An 18,757-nucleotide genomic window follows, 5' to 3' on the forward strand; every position below is an offset into this window, starting at 1 on the left:
CGTCCGCAACCTGTGGATGCGTCCCTTAGCATTCGGCTATGCTTCACAGAATGAGAAAGCCAACCAACTCACCAGTAGTAATACTGACCTACAAAATATCTAGAAGTAAGGTCACGGACGATGGAGATTCTAAAATCGTTTGGAATAACGAGTGGACTGGACACAAGGACAGCAGGTATAGAGAATTTGCAAACCTTCAAACCCAGTAAACAACTTATTAGCTTTTGCCAGAAATTCATGTCTTTCAAAGGATATTCTCCGACAAAAATTACATTTTTTCAGTTCTGCATGCTAATATGTCGCATCATAGTGCAACTTTCAAGTTTTTCAAGTATTCTTGAAAAACACGAGTGCTAATGATTCTTCACATCAATTCACATAACGATTTCAATTTGTGTGAAAACCACAACATAATACAGTTCCAATTTGTCGCTAATTTACCTGTGAGACATTAGCCTCGAATTTTTCTTCAAAGTCTCATATCTATACACCGCAACAATATGCAGAAGTGATTCTGACAACTGCCACTCAGATGACGGTCTCATTTGCATTTCTGAATTAGTCTTCGAGTAGCATTTCCAAGGTACGAACGAATCTATCGGTAATTTTTTATTCAAAATTTTGTCTTCAATTGTGTTGATTATTTTGCGCTAATGATCTTGTTGACAGTTTAATGGCTAACCTTTTGAATGTTCACTGATATGAGAATGGACAGAGCTGGGATGTTATAAATACTGATTTTGTACTCCTGGAATATTGTCGTTGTTTTCGGATTAAAACGGTTCAAAGGACGGAACAAAGGTAGTATTTAAATATATATTTTTAAATTATATTTTATGCGGATTTTATTAGTGTTCGTAAATATTAGTTTTTCTGATCAAGGATCGTGTAAAAGTGGAAAAGGATGATGATCAATATCGATTTCTTGTAAGAAAAAGACGCACAAGTACTAGATATAAAAAATCATTCGAGTTCACTGAAGACATGTGATCTCAAAAATAACCTGCAATAGCCTCAAATAAGAAATATAAAATGTTTTCCCAAATTTTAGACATAACTCAAAAACCTAACCTATGGCAGACTTGTCCTCCAGGGCTCTTAATATAATCGCTCGTGATCGTCAAAGTTTTCATCCTCTTTTTTTGTCACAGTGTATCTTGTCCGTCGAACTCTAAAATTACTTCAAAAAGTTTTGTTTCAAATTTTGTCGATTCCGAGGAGCACATTTTCCTCACACATTCTAGGAACAAAATTGTTGTTGTATTTGATTACTGGGATTATATTCTCATTTGTGTAACAATTAAACTCAAATTGAAATCATTTTGGTATCAACAGATCTTTAATATATTTTATTATTAAATTTCAGCACATACCTATTTCAAGATGACGAAGGCGATTTCGTACGGATTTATTTTACTTTCCACAATCGTCGTGGGTTGCCTCTGCAACGAAACGGTGTCTAATAATAATTACCGTTTACCAGCCACGATACGCCCCGAACATTATCATCTCAAAATAATAACATTTTTGGATAATCCTAGAAATTTAATATTTCAAGGTCAAGTTGAGATAAGCTTTCACGTTTTAGAAGATACCGAAAATATAACTTTGCATGCCCACTATCTGGCTATCAATGAATCCAATATCGAATTAAAATCTAAGGGTGTCGACGATTTTCAAATGTGCTTAGATGGTGTAGAGAGAGTTGAGGAAAATGATTTCTTCATTTTGTTGTTGTGTCAAAGACTTCAAAAGGGAAAGGACTACGAATTACATTTGGACTTTGCTGGAAATTTGAGTGAAACCCTTTTTGGTTATTATCGCAGTTCGTATAAGGATGTGAAAACAAATATTACAAAATGGTTATCGGTTACGAAATTTGAACCTGTCTATGCCAGATCTGCATTTCCCTGCCTAGATGAACCAATTTATAAAGCAAATTTCACAATTTGGTTGGGTCATCACAAATCCCTGAATGCTCTCAGCAATATGCCATTGGAGAAGCAAATGCCGTTGGAAAATATTCCAGATTTCGTTTGGAGTATATTTGAGGAGTCACCACCCATGTCCACATATTTGGTGGCATATAGTATAAATGATTTCATATATAAAGAATCTGAAGCCTCAAATGTTTTACTGCGGACTTGGACTAGACCCAACGGTCTTGATCAAACGAATTATGCTGCTGAAATGACAGCTAAGGTTTTGAGATACTACGAAAGCTTGCTGGGACCATTTCCCCTTAAAAAATTAGATCAAATAGCCATACCCGATTTCTATAAGGGCGGTATGGAAAATTGGGGGCTGATAACCTATCGCGAAACTGCTATACTCCATCAACCAAATTCCACTGCTGGTTGGAATAAATATGATACCGCCCGACTTATATCCCATGAAGTGGCTCATCAATGGTTTGGAGATTTGGTCACAATGAAATGGTGGAATGATTTGTGGCTAAATGAAGGATTTGCCACATACATGGCCATTTGGGGTGTACAACATCTACATCCCGAATTTGAAGCTTACGAAATGGATTCGTTGCTATTTTTAATTTCGACCTTTGAAAGGGATGGCAGACTGGATAGCCACCCACTATCGGCAGAAATATTAAATATCACTCAAATTAGAAGTCATTTCGATAGCATATCCTATAGGAAAGGATCTTCAATATTAAGAATGTTGCATATGCTGGTGGGCCATGAGGCATTCTTTGAGGCGGTGCGTAATTATTTGTCGAAATATCAATTTCGAAATGCAGAGCAAAACGATTTGTGGCTGAAATTCAATGAAATTGGTCATAAATATAAACGCCTTGAATCGCACTATGACATAAAAACCATTATGGATACTTGGACTAAACAAACGGGATTTCCATTGATAAAAATAAAACGTAACATGGAAACGGGCTGTGTGGAAATGACACAGCAAAGATACTTAGACATCGTTACAACTCCCATGGAGTCAGATTCAAGATGTTGGTGGGTTCCCCTGAGTTTTACTACCTCTTCGGAAATGAATTTTAATGCTACGGAACCTAGAATTTGGTTGGAATGTGACGAATCGGATAAAACAATTCCTCTCGAACTGTGTAATGTAACCGGAAGCCATGAGTGGATAATACTCAATATACAATTGTCGGGAATCTATAGAGTAATGTATGACCCCATTAGTTGGCAATTGATTGGCGAAGTTCTGAAGAGTCAAGATTTCGAAAAGATTCACATCCTTAATCGTGGTCATATCATAAATGATGTTCTATCGCTAGCATGGAACGGTTATCAACATTACGACATAGCATTGGATATTATGGAATATTTACACCAGGAACGTGAATATTTACCATGGAGTTTGGTGATTCGCAGTCTCACCGATCTCAGTTCTATTTTGGAACAATTTCCACATCACTATGAGTTATTTAGAAAATTTCTGCGGTATATAATTTCACCAATTTACCATTATTTGGGCGGTATGGATATCTCGAATGACGTTAATATTACAAAACCTTTTCAAAATCGTCTTAAATATCGTGCAACACAATGGGCCTGCCGTGCCAATTTGGACAATTGTATTCAAGCAGCCATGTCATATTTCCAAAAATGGAAATTATACCAAAACCCCGATGATGGCAGTGAAATAAATCTGATGCCGCCACATTTAAGGGAAACCATATACTGCACATCCATACGCCATGGCTCAAAGGGAGATTGGTTATTTTTATGGCAACGTTTTGTGCAATCGCAAGATTACGATCTACTAGACGCTCTCGCATGTTCCACCAATGTCGAAATAATCAACAATTATCTGAATTTAATTTTCGATCCCGACAATCAAATATCCAATCATTCAGTTTTAAATGCCTTTAAGGCAATAGCGGAAAGTGAAAACCATTCTCAATTGGCACGAAAATATTTCATTGACAATTCGGAACGGCTATGTCGTGAATATGATGTTGGCGAATTGGTTAGGTCATTGGTGACGCGTATTTTTACCCGAGAAGAGGAGAAACAATTAACGGATGTTTTAGATTCTATGAAAATGAATTGCCAAAAGAAAGTTATCCTTCTTCCATCGACTGTGGAAACCATCAATTTTAATATTCAATGGATTGATAGAAATTTGGAAAATATAAAAATACATTTAATGCGAAGTTTACCCAAGCTGGGCATTTTTTTAAATGATTAGTTTGTTGATTAATGTTATAAAATTGAACTAATTTTAGAGACTGTATAATTTTTAAGAAAATATAAATATATATTTTATTACTATAATAATTTGACTGCATTCGAAATGAGTAAAATATGGTAAGTAGTCGATTTTGTGGAACATTTTCGGGACTATAGACCGATGATCTGAAATATGGATAAAGTCCATATTATAAACCGCCAAAAACAGATTGTTGTTCTCAATTGAATCTATATACTATGAGCCTCCAAAAATCAAACGAGAGTTTGATTTTTATTGTAAGATGGAAGAATAATAATTTAACTCAACGAATTAATGAGGGGTTTAATAACTTAAAGTTAGGGCGAGTTCGGCATATTATTGCAGTTCTTATAAGGAAATGAAAACATATGTATAGCAAAATGGTTAGATGGTAACAAATTTGAGCCAGGTAATGCCCGATATGCATTTCTTAGCCTAGTTTGGGTTGGGACATCACAAATCTGCACATCTTCTCAGCAATATGCCATTGGAGTAACCAATGACATAATATTCTGCATTATATTTGAAGAATCACCTCCCATGTCCCATGTCCACATATTGGTCCTATACCCACCTTTTAGTACCTATCGCCATATATCGACTAGCTGAGTCGATCTAGACATGTGTGTCCGTCTGTCCATTATAATTTGTAAACACGAAAGAGGCCAAAGATATTGCATGTCAACTAATGGTTCTGGCCAATGAAAACCCCTATTGTATGGTCGGTTAATATTTGGGAAATGAAATGGACAATAAACGTTATTTTTGTCTATTTTTTCTGGTCGCTCCAGATGCCACAAAGAATAAGCATGACTGTTTTTATGAAGATCGGTCAATATACAGCGGGTTCCAATTTTTTTGTGTGAAAAATTGCAAAATGTTTATTCTGGGGCGTATATATTTACTCCTGAAGCACATAGGCCCGATAAGTTGATAGCATATCCAAGGGGAGTGGTTGACCTTTAAATTGATACCAATTATTATATATTGTTGTATGTACTCGGATGTGGGAGTTATACGTAAATATCTAATAGTGTCTATGTGTTATGATATTGTTTTGTATTATTATTACCCCAATAGAGGGTCGAAATGTCGCGCAGATCGCTTTTAAATTTTTCATGAAGTTCTGGTTATGGTCTAGAACGACGTCTATAATTTTCGGAGATGTTGAGATGATATTTGGGCGGTGCAATCAACCGAAAACGAATGGCTGTTTAGATGATGATTGGTCAATATTCCGTGGGTCAAATCAATAAAAAACCAAAACAAAATTAAAAAATGTTTACTCGATGACGTAAATTATCACCTCGGGAAAACAAGATTTGAAAACTATGCCAGGGTTAGAAAGTGGAGCTGTTGAACTATAATCAGAATATAAAACCGCTGAATGTTAGATTTTCGTTGTACTTGCTCCGCTCTCTGCTTATTTTTTTTAATAAACATTTGTGAATAAATTTGTAAACGAAAAATTGTTGGATGTATTGCGTGTTAAATTTTTTCCAGCTAGTTACATGAGTAAAAACAAGTAAAAAAAGTGTCAAACGTTGTTTGCGACAGATATATACAGTAGGTGACACATATACACCCTCAGAAATTACACACAGGTTTTATTATTCGCTTTATATAAGGTATATTGTTTTATCAGAGAGGTTGTTCAAATCGGTTATCCCATTCGCTTTAAATTATATTTACAAGTTTATAAAATATTGAACCTTTGTGGGGGAGGTACCAGAAGGAGCGGACCAATTAGTCCCTTATTCGAACTTGATCTTGGTTTGGTACAGATAATAGGTTGTGCAAAGTTTGGTTGAAATCGCCATTCGTCTTGTATTGAATTTATATACATTGACGAATTGAATCATTTGTGACTATTTGTGTGGAAGGTACCAGAAGGATCTATTGGATTTATAAATATTGAAAATTTTGAGCATTTGTGGGGGAGGTACCGAAAGTAGTGGATCGATGGGTCACATCTTCGGACATGATCTAAGCTCGATAAAAATAATAGGTTGCACAAAGTTAGGTTCAAATCGGATAGTATGATCGCATGATATTATCAAATTAATTATGAGCATAATTTTGACTAATCGTGGACCAAAAGTCGAGACCGATATTCCCCACCTTCGAAGTTGAACTAAGTTTGGAAGACATTTTACGATGTGCAAAGTTTGGATGAAATCGGTTATTCCCTTCGAGAGTTATCGTGCACCAGCCAGCCAAACTGACAGACGGACGGTTATTTGTAAATCGACTCCAATTTGACGGATTTGATCCAAAGAAACATAGGGTCTAACCCAATATTTCGATGAGGCACATTTTTGCAGTATAAAAGTGTGGATACCCTCATAAGGCTGTCATAAGGCTGAGGGTATAAACATTATACCTTTGTTTTCGGCTACAGATAACTTTGAGATAGCATGACTTCAGTCGAATCAAAAAAAGAATATTATTGTGTACCATATCCTCCTTATATATCAAGTACTAATGCGTCGACTAAATTCTAATTTTTTGACTTCCGAATATTCTAATAAAATGTTCCACATAAGATTTTAGATATGTCCTCCAAAGACAAATAAATGCATAGTCGTATACGATGAAAACATACGAATATCAATTTCTCAAAAACCATTCTAAAAATTTAGCGATGCGGAACTATCTCCTTAAAATATATTCTATTAACGTGTTTAACATATTGCATTTTATTTATGAGGGCTTCAATATCCATAAAAAATTTTCCACCTCCCAAAATCTTTTTGCACACTGTTTTGAACTAAATATAGTTCAGAAAACAAAACATCGGTACCGCATAATTGTTCATGTCTATAATTCGGTATTTTATTTTGTTAGAGCACTAGCATAGGCCCGCTACGTTGTTAGCGAAACTTGTTATAGTTAAAAATATAAACATTAATTTAGCTACACAATATACTTTTAGATTAAGTATAAATTTGAAATATTTTAATTGTAGGTTTTATATCTTAATATGTTTGTTTTAATCTCAGATCTTACTCCGTATTTCTTTCGCACAGAAACGTTGATGTTTCGTATTAAAAATCCTCAATGGAATTGTCGGTATTTGTAGTATATCCTCATAATAATATATGAGGATATAAGTTACATATATCCAGCCCATTATTCATTACATCAAAAGGTCGATGTGGTATAATATATTTCCAGTGTGGTTGGGAACATCATTCGAAATATCAGTACTATTTTATTTAGAAAATTTGGAAACTTTAGAATTTAAAAGTGCCTACACTTTAGTACTTGTGATATTCAGCGGCATGTTTGCATAATTTCACTTATTTGTATATTAAGTCTCGCACAATCATTCGCTGTAGTATAGATCCATGTGGGATTAGAAACTATATTTAAATGTTTGAAAACTATTTTCATAAAACATTTTATTTGCCATAGTCAAAGAGTAATACTAAAATTCTGAAATCTTTCTCTCACCTTTTCTATTTAGCACTTTTTACTACAAATTTAAAAAAATATTTTTTTAACTTGTTAAAACAAAATAGAAATATTTTTGCATCCAAACATATGTTATGTTTGGGACTGTTTGCAAACATATATATGTTTGCTGCAAAATATGTGTGGGACATGTGTTAGAGAGGCGTTTTTTCCCCTCCGTGTACAAAATTTCAGGACTCTACCTCTACTCGCTCTGTCGTATGCAATATTTAGTACTTTAAGTACAAATATCAAACAAAATTGACAAACGCATTGTTTTTATAACCTTCACCACATGTTTGTAACAGGCAAAAGGAATCGAGGTAGACCCATGGTTCCTTTTGAGAATGTGAATAGAATCACTTTTTGAGTCGATTTACGCATGTCCGTCCGTCCATGTATTTTTGTTAACAAAGTACAGGTCGCATTTATGATCCGATTTGGATGAAATTTGGCACAATTCACAATTCAATGGAGGAAATCGGTTTAGATTTAAATATAGCTCCCATATATAGTTTCGTCCGATTTTAGGTAAATGATGCACCAAACTCCCAATATTTGTCCGATTGGGACAAAATTTTGCACTGAGTACTGATTTAGGCCTAGAGTGATGCCTGCGAAGTTTAGCTAAAATCGGTTCAGATTTAGTTATAGCTCCCATATATAGTTTCGTCCGATTTTATGTGAATGATGCACCAAACTCCCAATATTTGTCCGATTAGCACAAAATTTTGCACAGAGTACTAAATTAGGTCCGGACTAATATGTGCGAAGTTTTGTTGAAATCGGTTCAGATTTAGAAATATCTCCCATATAAAGTTTCGTACGATTTTTTTGAATGATGCACCAAACTACCAATATTTGTCAAATTGAGACAAAATTTTGCACAGAGTACTAAATCATATTCAGAATGATGTCTGCGGAGTTTATAGCTCCCATATATAGTTTCGTCCGATTTTATGTGAATGATGCACCAAACTACCAATATTTGGGACAAAATTCTGCACAGAGTACTGAATAAAGTGCAGACTGATGTCTGCGAAGTTTTGTTAAAATCGGTTCAGATTTAGATATAGCTTCTATATATAGTTTCGTCCGATTTTTTGTGAATGATACACCAAACTCCCAATATTTGTCTGACTGAGTAAAATTTTGCATAGCGAATGCTATTGAAAAAAAAAATATGATGCGTGGTAAGGTTTGTTGAAATCGGTTCAGATTTTGATATAGGCCTTATATATTTTCGTTTTATCTTATGTAAATGGTGGTTACACGAAATTTTGCAGAGGGTATTAAATTGAATATAATGATTACAAAAAACAAACGGTGTATGCAGCGTAAACTCAAATAGGTCCATGTGTTTATATATAGCTCCCATACATAATTTGACTCGATTTCATACAAATGGTACACCAAAAATCCAAGTCTGTCCGTTTGACATGCAATTCTTCATTGATTTCAGAATGTTATGTGCTTGGGTTTTTCAATTGGTTCAAATATTTATCTAGATTGCACATTTAATTTCGCCCGATTTCATTTCAATGGTCCTCCAACGATTCTATGACCGTTCTATCGACAGGATATTGTAGATATTAACATGTCTTGTATGTACCCAAAGTGGTGAAGGATATCATATAATCGGCCCCGTCCGACTTTTGATCTTTCCTTACTGGTTTATAGAAAAAGCATTGTACCCAAATTCTATATCCACCAGTACCGCCGTATACAATGTTTTGTACTTTCTAGTACATTTTATCTATATATATAAAAGAGTTGCGTTATAAGTGACTGACTCATCATCAACGCCCAGACGAAACGGCTAAAGCTAGAAACTTGAAATTTGGCATGTAGGTCCGGTTTGGTGCGTAGGCGTGTGATAAGGCGGGATTTTTGGAAATTCGTACTAAAAGGTACTAAAAAGTACTAAAAACTGTATTACGCGGGAAGGGTTAGATGTAGAACTTTGAAATTTGGTACGTAGCTTTGTATAAGACGAGCAGAGAGGAATGTGTGAAAAAAATTTGGAATTTAGTACTAGAAGGTACTAAAAAGTACTAAATATTATATTTCATTGGAACCGGTGGATAGGTATGTAGCTTAAGCTATTACAAATAGAATGATGTGCAAAAAAATTTTTTGGAAATTAGTACTTAAAGGTACTAAAAAGTACTAAAACTGTATTACTCCGGAATGGTTGGAAGTAGAACTCTGAAATTTGGTATGTAGCTTTGCCTATGATAAGCCAAGTGGTGCGTTGGAAAAATTTTTGAAATTTAGTACAAATAAGTACTAAACATTACATCTGAATGAAATCGGTGAAGATTCATATCTGAAACATAGTGTGGTGCTTAAGCTATTACAAATAGAATTAGGTGCGAACATTTTTTTGGAAATTAGTACTTAATAGTACTAAAAAGTACTAAAACTATATTACACCGGAACGTTAGGAAGTAAAACTTTGAAATTTGGTATGCAGCTTTGTCAATTATAAGCGAAGGGCGATGTGTGAACAAATTTTGGAAATTAGTACTTAAGGTACTAAAAAGTATTGAAATATGGTATGTAACTTAATCTATTACAAATAGAACGATGGGCAAAAATATTTTGTTGGAAATTAGTACTAAAATGTACTAAAAAATTATGAATATTGAAATACAATAGAACCGATAGAGATAGAAATCAGGAACTTTGTATGCAGCTTTTACTATTACAAAGTACTAAAGTGTTGATAAAAAGTACTAAATAAAAAATACAATGGAGCCGATATCTGAAATGGTACTAAATATTAAATGACAACTGAAACGGTGTAGATTAAAAATTGAAATATATATTACACTGTGCGACACGAATTTTTTTCAGGGGTTCTAATGTACCAATTCTGTTTAGTTGGAGACCCTGGACCACGAATATACCTTTGGTTTTTCTGGGTCACTTCGAAAATTAGTTTTATAACGGTAAATGTAGAGAAAAACGTGGTTTCATAGATTTTCACCTTGAAATGCGTATAACTTATTTTCTTTCTAACGGATTTATATTATTCTTCTTTTCGTTGAAAGAGTAGAATTTTTTCTTTCAAACAAGGTATATACTTGGTAAATCGGTTGAGCCTTGGCTGAGTTACAGTGGTTGAAATGTGAAAAAATACGCACAAAATGACAAAATTTATTTTTCTTCGGACTGTACGAAAAAATTATGACATCAAGCCGTATAAGTTTTATTACATTACGGGGAAGACAATTAAATAAGCTTTCGAAAATGAGAAAAATCGAAAAAATCGGTTAAAAAATGGACGACTTATACACATTTTTGTATTGATTCTATGCATATTCTCTAAAGGAAATATGGGTCTATCTCATTTTCTTTTGTCTGTTACAAACATAATGTGGAAACGAGGAAACGAGATAGACCCATAGTTCCTTTAGAGAATATGCATAGAATCAATACAAAAATGTGTATAAGTCGTCCATTTTTTAACCGATTTTTTTGATTTTTCTCATTTTCGAAAGCTTATTTAATTGTCTTCCCCGTAATATAATAAAACTTATACGGCTTGATGTCATAATTTCTTCGTACAATCCGAAGAAAAATAAATTTTGTCATTTTATGCGTATTTTTTCACATTTCAACCACTGTAACTCAGCCAAGGCTCAACCGATTTACCAAGTGTATACCTTGTTTGAAAAAAAAAAATTCTACTCTTTCAACGAAAAAAAGAATAATATAAATCCGTTAGAAAGAAAATATGTTATACGCATTTCAAGTTGAAAATCTATGAAACCACGTTTTTCTTTACATTTACCGTTATAAAACTAATTTTCGAAGTGACCCAGAAAAACCAAAGGTATATTCGTAGTCCAGGGACTCCAACTAAACGGAATTGGTACATTAGAATCCCTGAAAAAAATTTTTGTTTTGTTTTGTATCACAGTGTTATTGGAAATAAGTACTAAATAGAAATATACTAAATATTTGTACTAAAAGTGGGAAAAGTTAGTACGCAAACATAATAGTATAGTAATGAAGTTTTTTATTAAAAGGGTTCCAAAATGCCTGGAAACTACAAAATTTGTATTGAGCGATTAGAAGTGGTAGAGTTTGGAATTCGTGTATGTGGCTTCTAAAATACAAATAAAATTATTCCCAGCGCCATCAACAAGTTTATAAGGATAGAAATTAGCATTGCCTAATACACCAAGAACTTGGTAAATTGTACTTAAAGGTACCAACAAGTACTAAATATTGGGTACGGTAGAACGGATAAAGATATGAACCTGTTATTAAATACTTATCTGGAACTATAACGACAAACATTTATACATAACTGCTTTCCAGCAATAATTTTTAAAAGTACAACACATTGTATACGGCGGTACGGGTGGAGATAGAATTTGGTACAAGTCTTTTTGTATTACAAACAATGTTTTCGCAGTTTAGTACTTAGGGTTCTAAATATTGTGTACGACAGAACGGGTAGAGATAAAGTGCTGACATTTTGTTTGTATAATCCAAAATCTGATCTAAAAACGTTGACAGTTACATGAAATATAGTTTCCAATCCATAGACTTATAGTACTGCGAATGATTTTAGAATTTTACAAATAAGTGAAACAAGGCACTGAACAACGCAAGTACTAAATTGTTGACACTGTACAAGTTCCGATACAGGCGTATGGACTTGTAGGGGTTCTAAATCTACAGAGTAGCTTTAGAGCCGAAAGTATTTGTTGCACAAAGACGAACAACAATAAATATGAATATTAGACAACACAACAAGTATACAGGCGATACTTACGTGTTGCTAATTAGGAACTGGTGGTGGTTTGTAAAAATAAAACACTTATTTAAATATTTAGACGCTGGCGGTCTGATTTATGTTTTCTTTATTTAAACAACAATTCTTTATTGTGATTGCGGCAAAAATATTTTAGCTTTCTTTCTTGCTTCTTCTTCTTAGCTATTGGTATTCTCTGATGACTTGAATTGATAGTTGAGGTATCGATTATTGGTTTACCGCTGGTATTATCGATGGAACCTCAACAGACACTTTTAAACGCAAATATTTCTAAGATTTCTACCATAACAGTACTGACATTTATTTCTAATGATGTTTCCAACCCCACTTACGCGAATATTATGGTGTGATGAGAAATGTTGAACATTAATACCGTTGAATTTGAGAAATATATGAAAATTAGTAAAGTTTTCTCTATATAGTAAAATTCGAGCACCAACGCTAATTAAGCCTATGTTCGAAGACTAAGATCTAAGATTTTTTTTTTAAATTAAGGCATAGGAGCTATCCAAAAGTGTGGAGATTATTAAACAAGTTTAAAATGTGATATGGATCATTGTAAGTACATACTTAGAAATGCATAAATCTGTATAAAGTTATATTGTGTAGCTAAATCAATGTTTATTTTAACTATAAAGACTGGAACTTAACTATAAAGACTGGAAAGACCCGCTAACGACGTAGCGGGCATATGCTAGTTATATATATTAAATCAACATATTTATGTATAAATTGTTATTGTCATAGTTCCAGATAATTATTTAATAACAGGTTTCTATATTCATCCACTAGCAAAGTACCCGCTACTTCGTATGCGGAAAGGGAATAAAAAAATATACTACACTTCAACAGTAATCTAAGTTCCAAATCTCAAGATTCAACCAAATCCAAATTGTTTCAAATTTAGTAATTCTCATACTCATAGGTAAGAATTTCTAAAACTACATTAATCCTACACTCTAAAAGTAATCTTACGTACACCAATGTCCAAATTGTTCCAAATTTAGTGATTTTCGTACTCATAAGTACAAATTTCCAAATGTACCTCAATCCTTCTTTCAAATAGTCCAAATTTAAGAATTTCAGCTCTGTATGAAACCATTCCGCACTTTTCGTACCCATATACCAAAACAATCTCAATATTCCAAACCTGCTTTCAATCGTAAGTCCAAATTTAAGAATTTCAGCTCTATCTGTTCACTAAACTGTACCATATTTGGTACCATTCTGTACTTTTTCTACACTCCCAGAATATATAATAAAATATACCAAATTTTTCGGTTGTCGTACCCAAAGTACAAATTTCCAAAAATACCTCACTCCAACAACAACCTTAGGTCCACATTTAAAGATTCCAGGATAACAGCACATAGATCCAAATTGTACCATATTTAGTACTTTTCCTACTCATGACTACCTCATCCTACACTCCAACCTTATTTTTAAGTCCAAATATTAGGATTCCCGCCCACACAAAACGAATTGTACCATATTTAGTACCAATTAGGTCTTCTCGTATCCATAACTACGAAATTCCAATACTTCCTTAATCTTGAAATTTTAATTCCAAATTTACGTTTACTATCTCTATCCGTTAACTCGAATCGAAATTGTACCAAAATTTTTTTTCCATTTAGTACACATAATGACGAATTTTAAAAAATTACCGACATATCTCAATTCTGTACTATATAGTACTATTTAGTACACATAGGTAATATCTCAATTCTATATTCAAACGTCAACCATTAGTCCAAATTATGGGTTTCCAGCTCTTTCCGTTCACCCAAATCCATTTAGTACTTTTCGTACACATAAATACGAGTTTCCAAAGATGTCTCTATAGCTCAATCTTCAACAGAAATCTTAATTCCAAATTTCAGTTTTCAGTTCTATCCTTTCAAGCAACATCCAAATTGTACTAAATTTAGTACCGTATATACCTTTCGAACCAATAATCTACCTCAGTCCTACACTCCAACAGTCATTTTAATTCCCAAATTGAAGACTTCAATTTAGTACCATTTAGTACTTTTCGTACAAATAAGTACGATTTTTTAAAGCTAATTCCGATTATCAAGATTCCATCTCTACACACTCAACTGAAGGTAAATAGTACGGAAATTAGTACCATTTTACACTTTTTATACACATAAGTACGAATGTCTTAAACCATTTCCGTACATCAACACCATTTCCCAACCTGTATTCCATTTAAAATGTCAAGATTCCAGCTATATATGTTCAATATATATACAATAGGAACTAAATTCAGAAAAGTTTAGTACCTTTAGTACACTTATAGGTCGAATTTCCAAAAACCCTTTTGCACATCTTTCTAACTTTCCATCAGTGACCAACATTCCAAATTTCAGAATTCTAGCTCTTCCCGTTGGCTAATAAAAAGGGTACCATATTTAGTACATTTTAGTACTTTTCGTACCCTTGTACTTCCAACAAAACTTCCTGCATACCCCGATCCTACACCCCCATAATGATTCCAAATTCAAATTTAAATGTACCAAATTTAGTACAAAGTAGTACGAATTTCCAATACTTCTTACTAAACCCACACCCCCACAGTTATCCTAAATCCAATTTTCAGAATTCCAACTCTATCGGTTCATCCACAATTCAAATTGTACCAAATTCAGTACACTGTAGTACGAATTTCCTAAACTTCCTACTTAACCCAAACTTACACTCCACAGTGATCCTAATTCCATGTTTCAGAATTCCAACGCTAAAAAACTTACAATCCAAATTGTACCAAATTTAGTACACAGTAGTACGAATTTCCAAAATCTCCAACTTACCCTAACCCTACAACCCCACAGTGACCCTAAATCCAAGTTTCAGGATTACAACTCCATCGGTTCACTCACAATTCAAATTGTACCAAATTTAGTACACAGTAGTACGAATTTCCAAAACCTCCAACTTACCCTAACCCTACAACCCCACAGTGACCCTAAATCCAAGTTTCAGGATTACAACTCTATCGGTTCACTCACAATTCAATTTGTACCAAATTTAGTACACTGTAGTACGAATTTCCAAAACTTCCTACATACCCCAATCCTACACCCTCACAGTGATCCTAAATCCAAGTTTCAGGATTCCAACTCTATCGGTTCACCCTCAATTCAAATTGTACCAAATTTAGTACACAGTAGTATGAATTTCCAAAACTTCCTACAGACCCCAATCCTACACCACCATAGTGATCCTAACTCAAAGTTTCAGGATTCCAGCTCTATCGGTTCACCCACAATTCAAATTGTACCAAATTTAGTACATAGTAGTACCAATTTCTAAAACTTCCTAAATAATCCTACACTCCCATAGTGATCCTAAATCCAAGTTTCAGGATTCAACTCTATCGGTTCACCTACAGTTCAAATTGTACGATATTTAGTACACAGTAGTACGAATTTCGAAAACTTCTTACTTACCCCAAACAGAGATGCTAAATCCAAGTTTCAGGATTACAACTCTTTCGGTTCACTCACAATTCAAATTGTACCAAATTTAGTACACAGTAGTACGAATTTCCAAAACGTCCCACTTAACTCAAACTTTCACCCCTAGAGTGATCCTAAATCCAAGATTTAGGATTCCAACTCTATCGGTTCACCCACAATTCAAATTGTACCAAATTTAGTACAAATTAGTAAAAAATTTTAAAACTTCCTACATATCTCGATCTTACACCCCAACAGTGATCCTGACTCCAAATTTCATGATTCTAGCTCTATTGGTTCGCATAAAATTCAAATTGTACCAAATTTAGTACCATTTAGTACCCATGAATATAAATTACTGAAACTGGGTAAAAAAATTCCAAAACTACGTACATTTCCAATCCTACACTCCGACGGTAATGTTAATTTCAAATTTCAGGATTCCAGCTCGATTTGTATCTCCAAATTAAATTTGTACCAAATATAGTATCATATATTACTTTTCGTACACATGAGTACACGCTTTCAAAACCATCTCCTTAAATGGACTCTACATCTCATCCCTAATTCGCATTCCAAATTTCAAGTTTTTAGCTCTATCAATTCACATGCTACGAAATTGTACAAAATTAAGTACATTTTAGTACTTTTCGGATATTTATAGTTCGAATTTCCAAAAACCCGTTGGTACATCTATCGTACACTCAGCGACCACCAATCCAAATTTCAGAGTTCTAGCTCTACCGGTTCGCCAAATACAAATGGTATCACATTTAGTACTTTTTAGTACTTTTCGTACCGTTCTAGTACGAATTTCCAAAAACGCTTATGTACATCTTCCTAACTTTACATCAGTGACCCACATTCCAAATTTCAGAATTCTAGCTCTTCCCGTTCGCCTAATACAAAGGGTACCATATTTGGTACATTTTAGTACTTTTCGTACCCTTCTAGTTCGAATTTCCAAAAACCCAGCCTTATCTCACGCCTACACACCAATACCAACCCACACTCAAAATTTCAAGCTTCTAGCTTTAGCCGTTTCGTCTGGGCGATGATCTGTCTATCAGTCACTCACTCACTCACTTAACACTAAGCTCTTTTATATATATAGATTATACCGTACACAGTAGTTAGTACTTGTATTCGATTCGTATTCTATTTTTTTATAATATACAAAATAATATACAAGAAATATAATATCCTACATATTGAATTTCGGAATTATGCTTTTTCCCTCACTGTGCAATATTTTGTATTTTTGGTGCCATTTAGTACGAATTTTCAATAAACCAAACCTCTTATATGTACTAATAGTTGGACATTTTTGTGGTACAATATTTAGTACAATTTTGTGCATAGCGCTCTATTTGTAATAGTTAAGCTACATACTAAATTTCAGATCTCAATCTATAACTTTTCCATTATAAGTTAATATTTTGTACCATTTTAGTACAAATTTCAAAAATATATTAATATATAGCATATATTTTCAGATTTCTATTCCTATCGGTTCCATTGTATTTAATTATTTAGTACTTTCTATCGCAACTTTAGTGCTGTTTGTAATGGTTAAAGCTATATTTGAAATTTCAAAACTTTTTAATATATTCTAGTACTAATTTAAAAAAATATATGTTTGCCCATCATTCTACTTATAATAGCTTAAGTTACATACCAAATTTCAGATATCTATCCCTACCTGTTCCATCATAGTATAATATTTAGTACTGGTTAGTACATTTAGTACTAATTTCCAAAATTTGTTCGTACATTCTGATTTGTTTATCAATGACAAAGCTGCATACCAAATTTCAGAGTTGTAGTTCCAACCATTCCGGCTTAATACAGTTTTTAGTAATATTTAGTACCAAATGAGTACAAACATTTGCAAAAAATATTTGTGCACATGATTTTATTTGTAATGGCTTTAGCTACATACCAAATTTTAGATATCTATCCCTACCTGTTCCATCGTAGTATAATATTTAGTACATTTTAGTAACTTTAGTACTAATTTCCATAACTTGTTCACAAATTCTTATTTGCTTATCATTACCAAAGCTGCATACCAAATTTCAGAGTTCTACTTCCAACCGTCCCGGAGTAATATAGTTTTAGTACTTTTTAATGCCTTTTAGTACTAATTTCCAAAAATATTTTTGCACATCATTCTATTTGTAATAGCTTAAGCTACATACCATGTTTCAGTTATCTGTCACCAACGGTTCAATGAAATATAATATTTAGTACTTTTTGTTACCTTCTAATACTAAATTTCAAAATTTTTTCACACATACCACTTGGATTATCGTAGGCAAAGTTACATACCAAATTTTAGAGTTCTACATCTAATCGTTCCAGCGTAATACAGTTTTTAGTACTCTTTAGTACCTTTTAGTACGAATTTCCAAAAACCTGCCTTATCACACGCCTACGCGCCAAATCCCGACCTACATGCTAAATTTCAAGTATCTAGCTTTAGCCGTTTAGCCTGGGCGTTGATGATCAGTCAGTCACTTATAACACAACTCTTATATATATATATATATATATATACTAGCAAAGTGCCCGCTACTTCGTATGCGGAAAGGTAATACAAAACATATTTCATATGGAATCGTGAATACTGCAAATTTATTGTAATATAGTTTGCGATTTAGTACTCTTCATACACATAAGCACTATTTTCTGTAATATTTCTTACTTCCATTAAAGAGATTAAAACCAGTAAGGAAATAAGTAAAGTACCCCATGCAAAATTTCGTGCAAGTCGAAAGATATATAGGGACATTGGTACACCATTTACATTAAATCGGACGAAGTTATATATGGGAGCTAT

The 18,757-nt window shown here is 33.5% G+C and overlaps 1 protein-coding gene across 1 annotated transcript; it reads left to right on the plus strand.

Moving 5' to 3' along the window:
* The first annotated feature begins 1,383 nt into the window (after positions 1-1,383).
* Positions 1,384-16,066, plus strand: LOC133326147 (aminopeptidase N-like). Its single transcript, XM_061534826.1, has 2 exons — positions 1,384-4,017; positions 16,043-16,066. Exons 1-2 carry the CDS (start codon positions 1,384-1,386, stop codon positions 16,064-16,066), a joined length of 2,658 nt encoding a protein of 885 aa, XP_061390810.1.
* The last annotated feature ends 2,691 nt before the right edge of the window (positions 16,067-18,757 follow it).

The sequence above is a fragment of the Musca vetustissima genome, unplaced genomic scaffold (genome assembly GCF_032173495.1).
Source record: "Musca vetustissima isolate MV318-11 ecotype Yass unplaced genomic scaffold, APGP_CSIRO_Mvet_v1 utg36595, whole genome shotgun sequence".
Classification (NCBI taxonomy): domain Eukaryota; kingdom Metazoa; phylum Arthropoda; class Insecta; order Diptera; family Muscidae; genus Musca; species Musca vetustissima.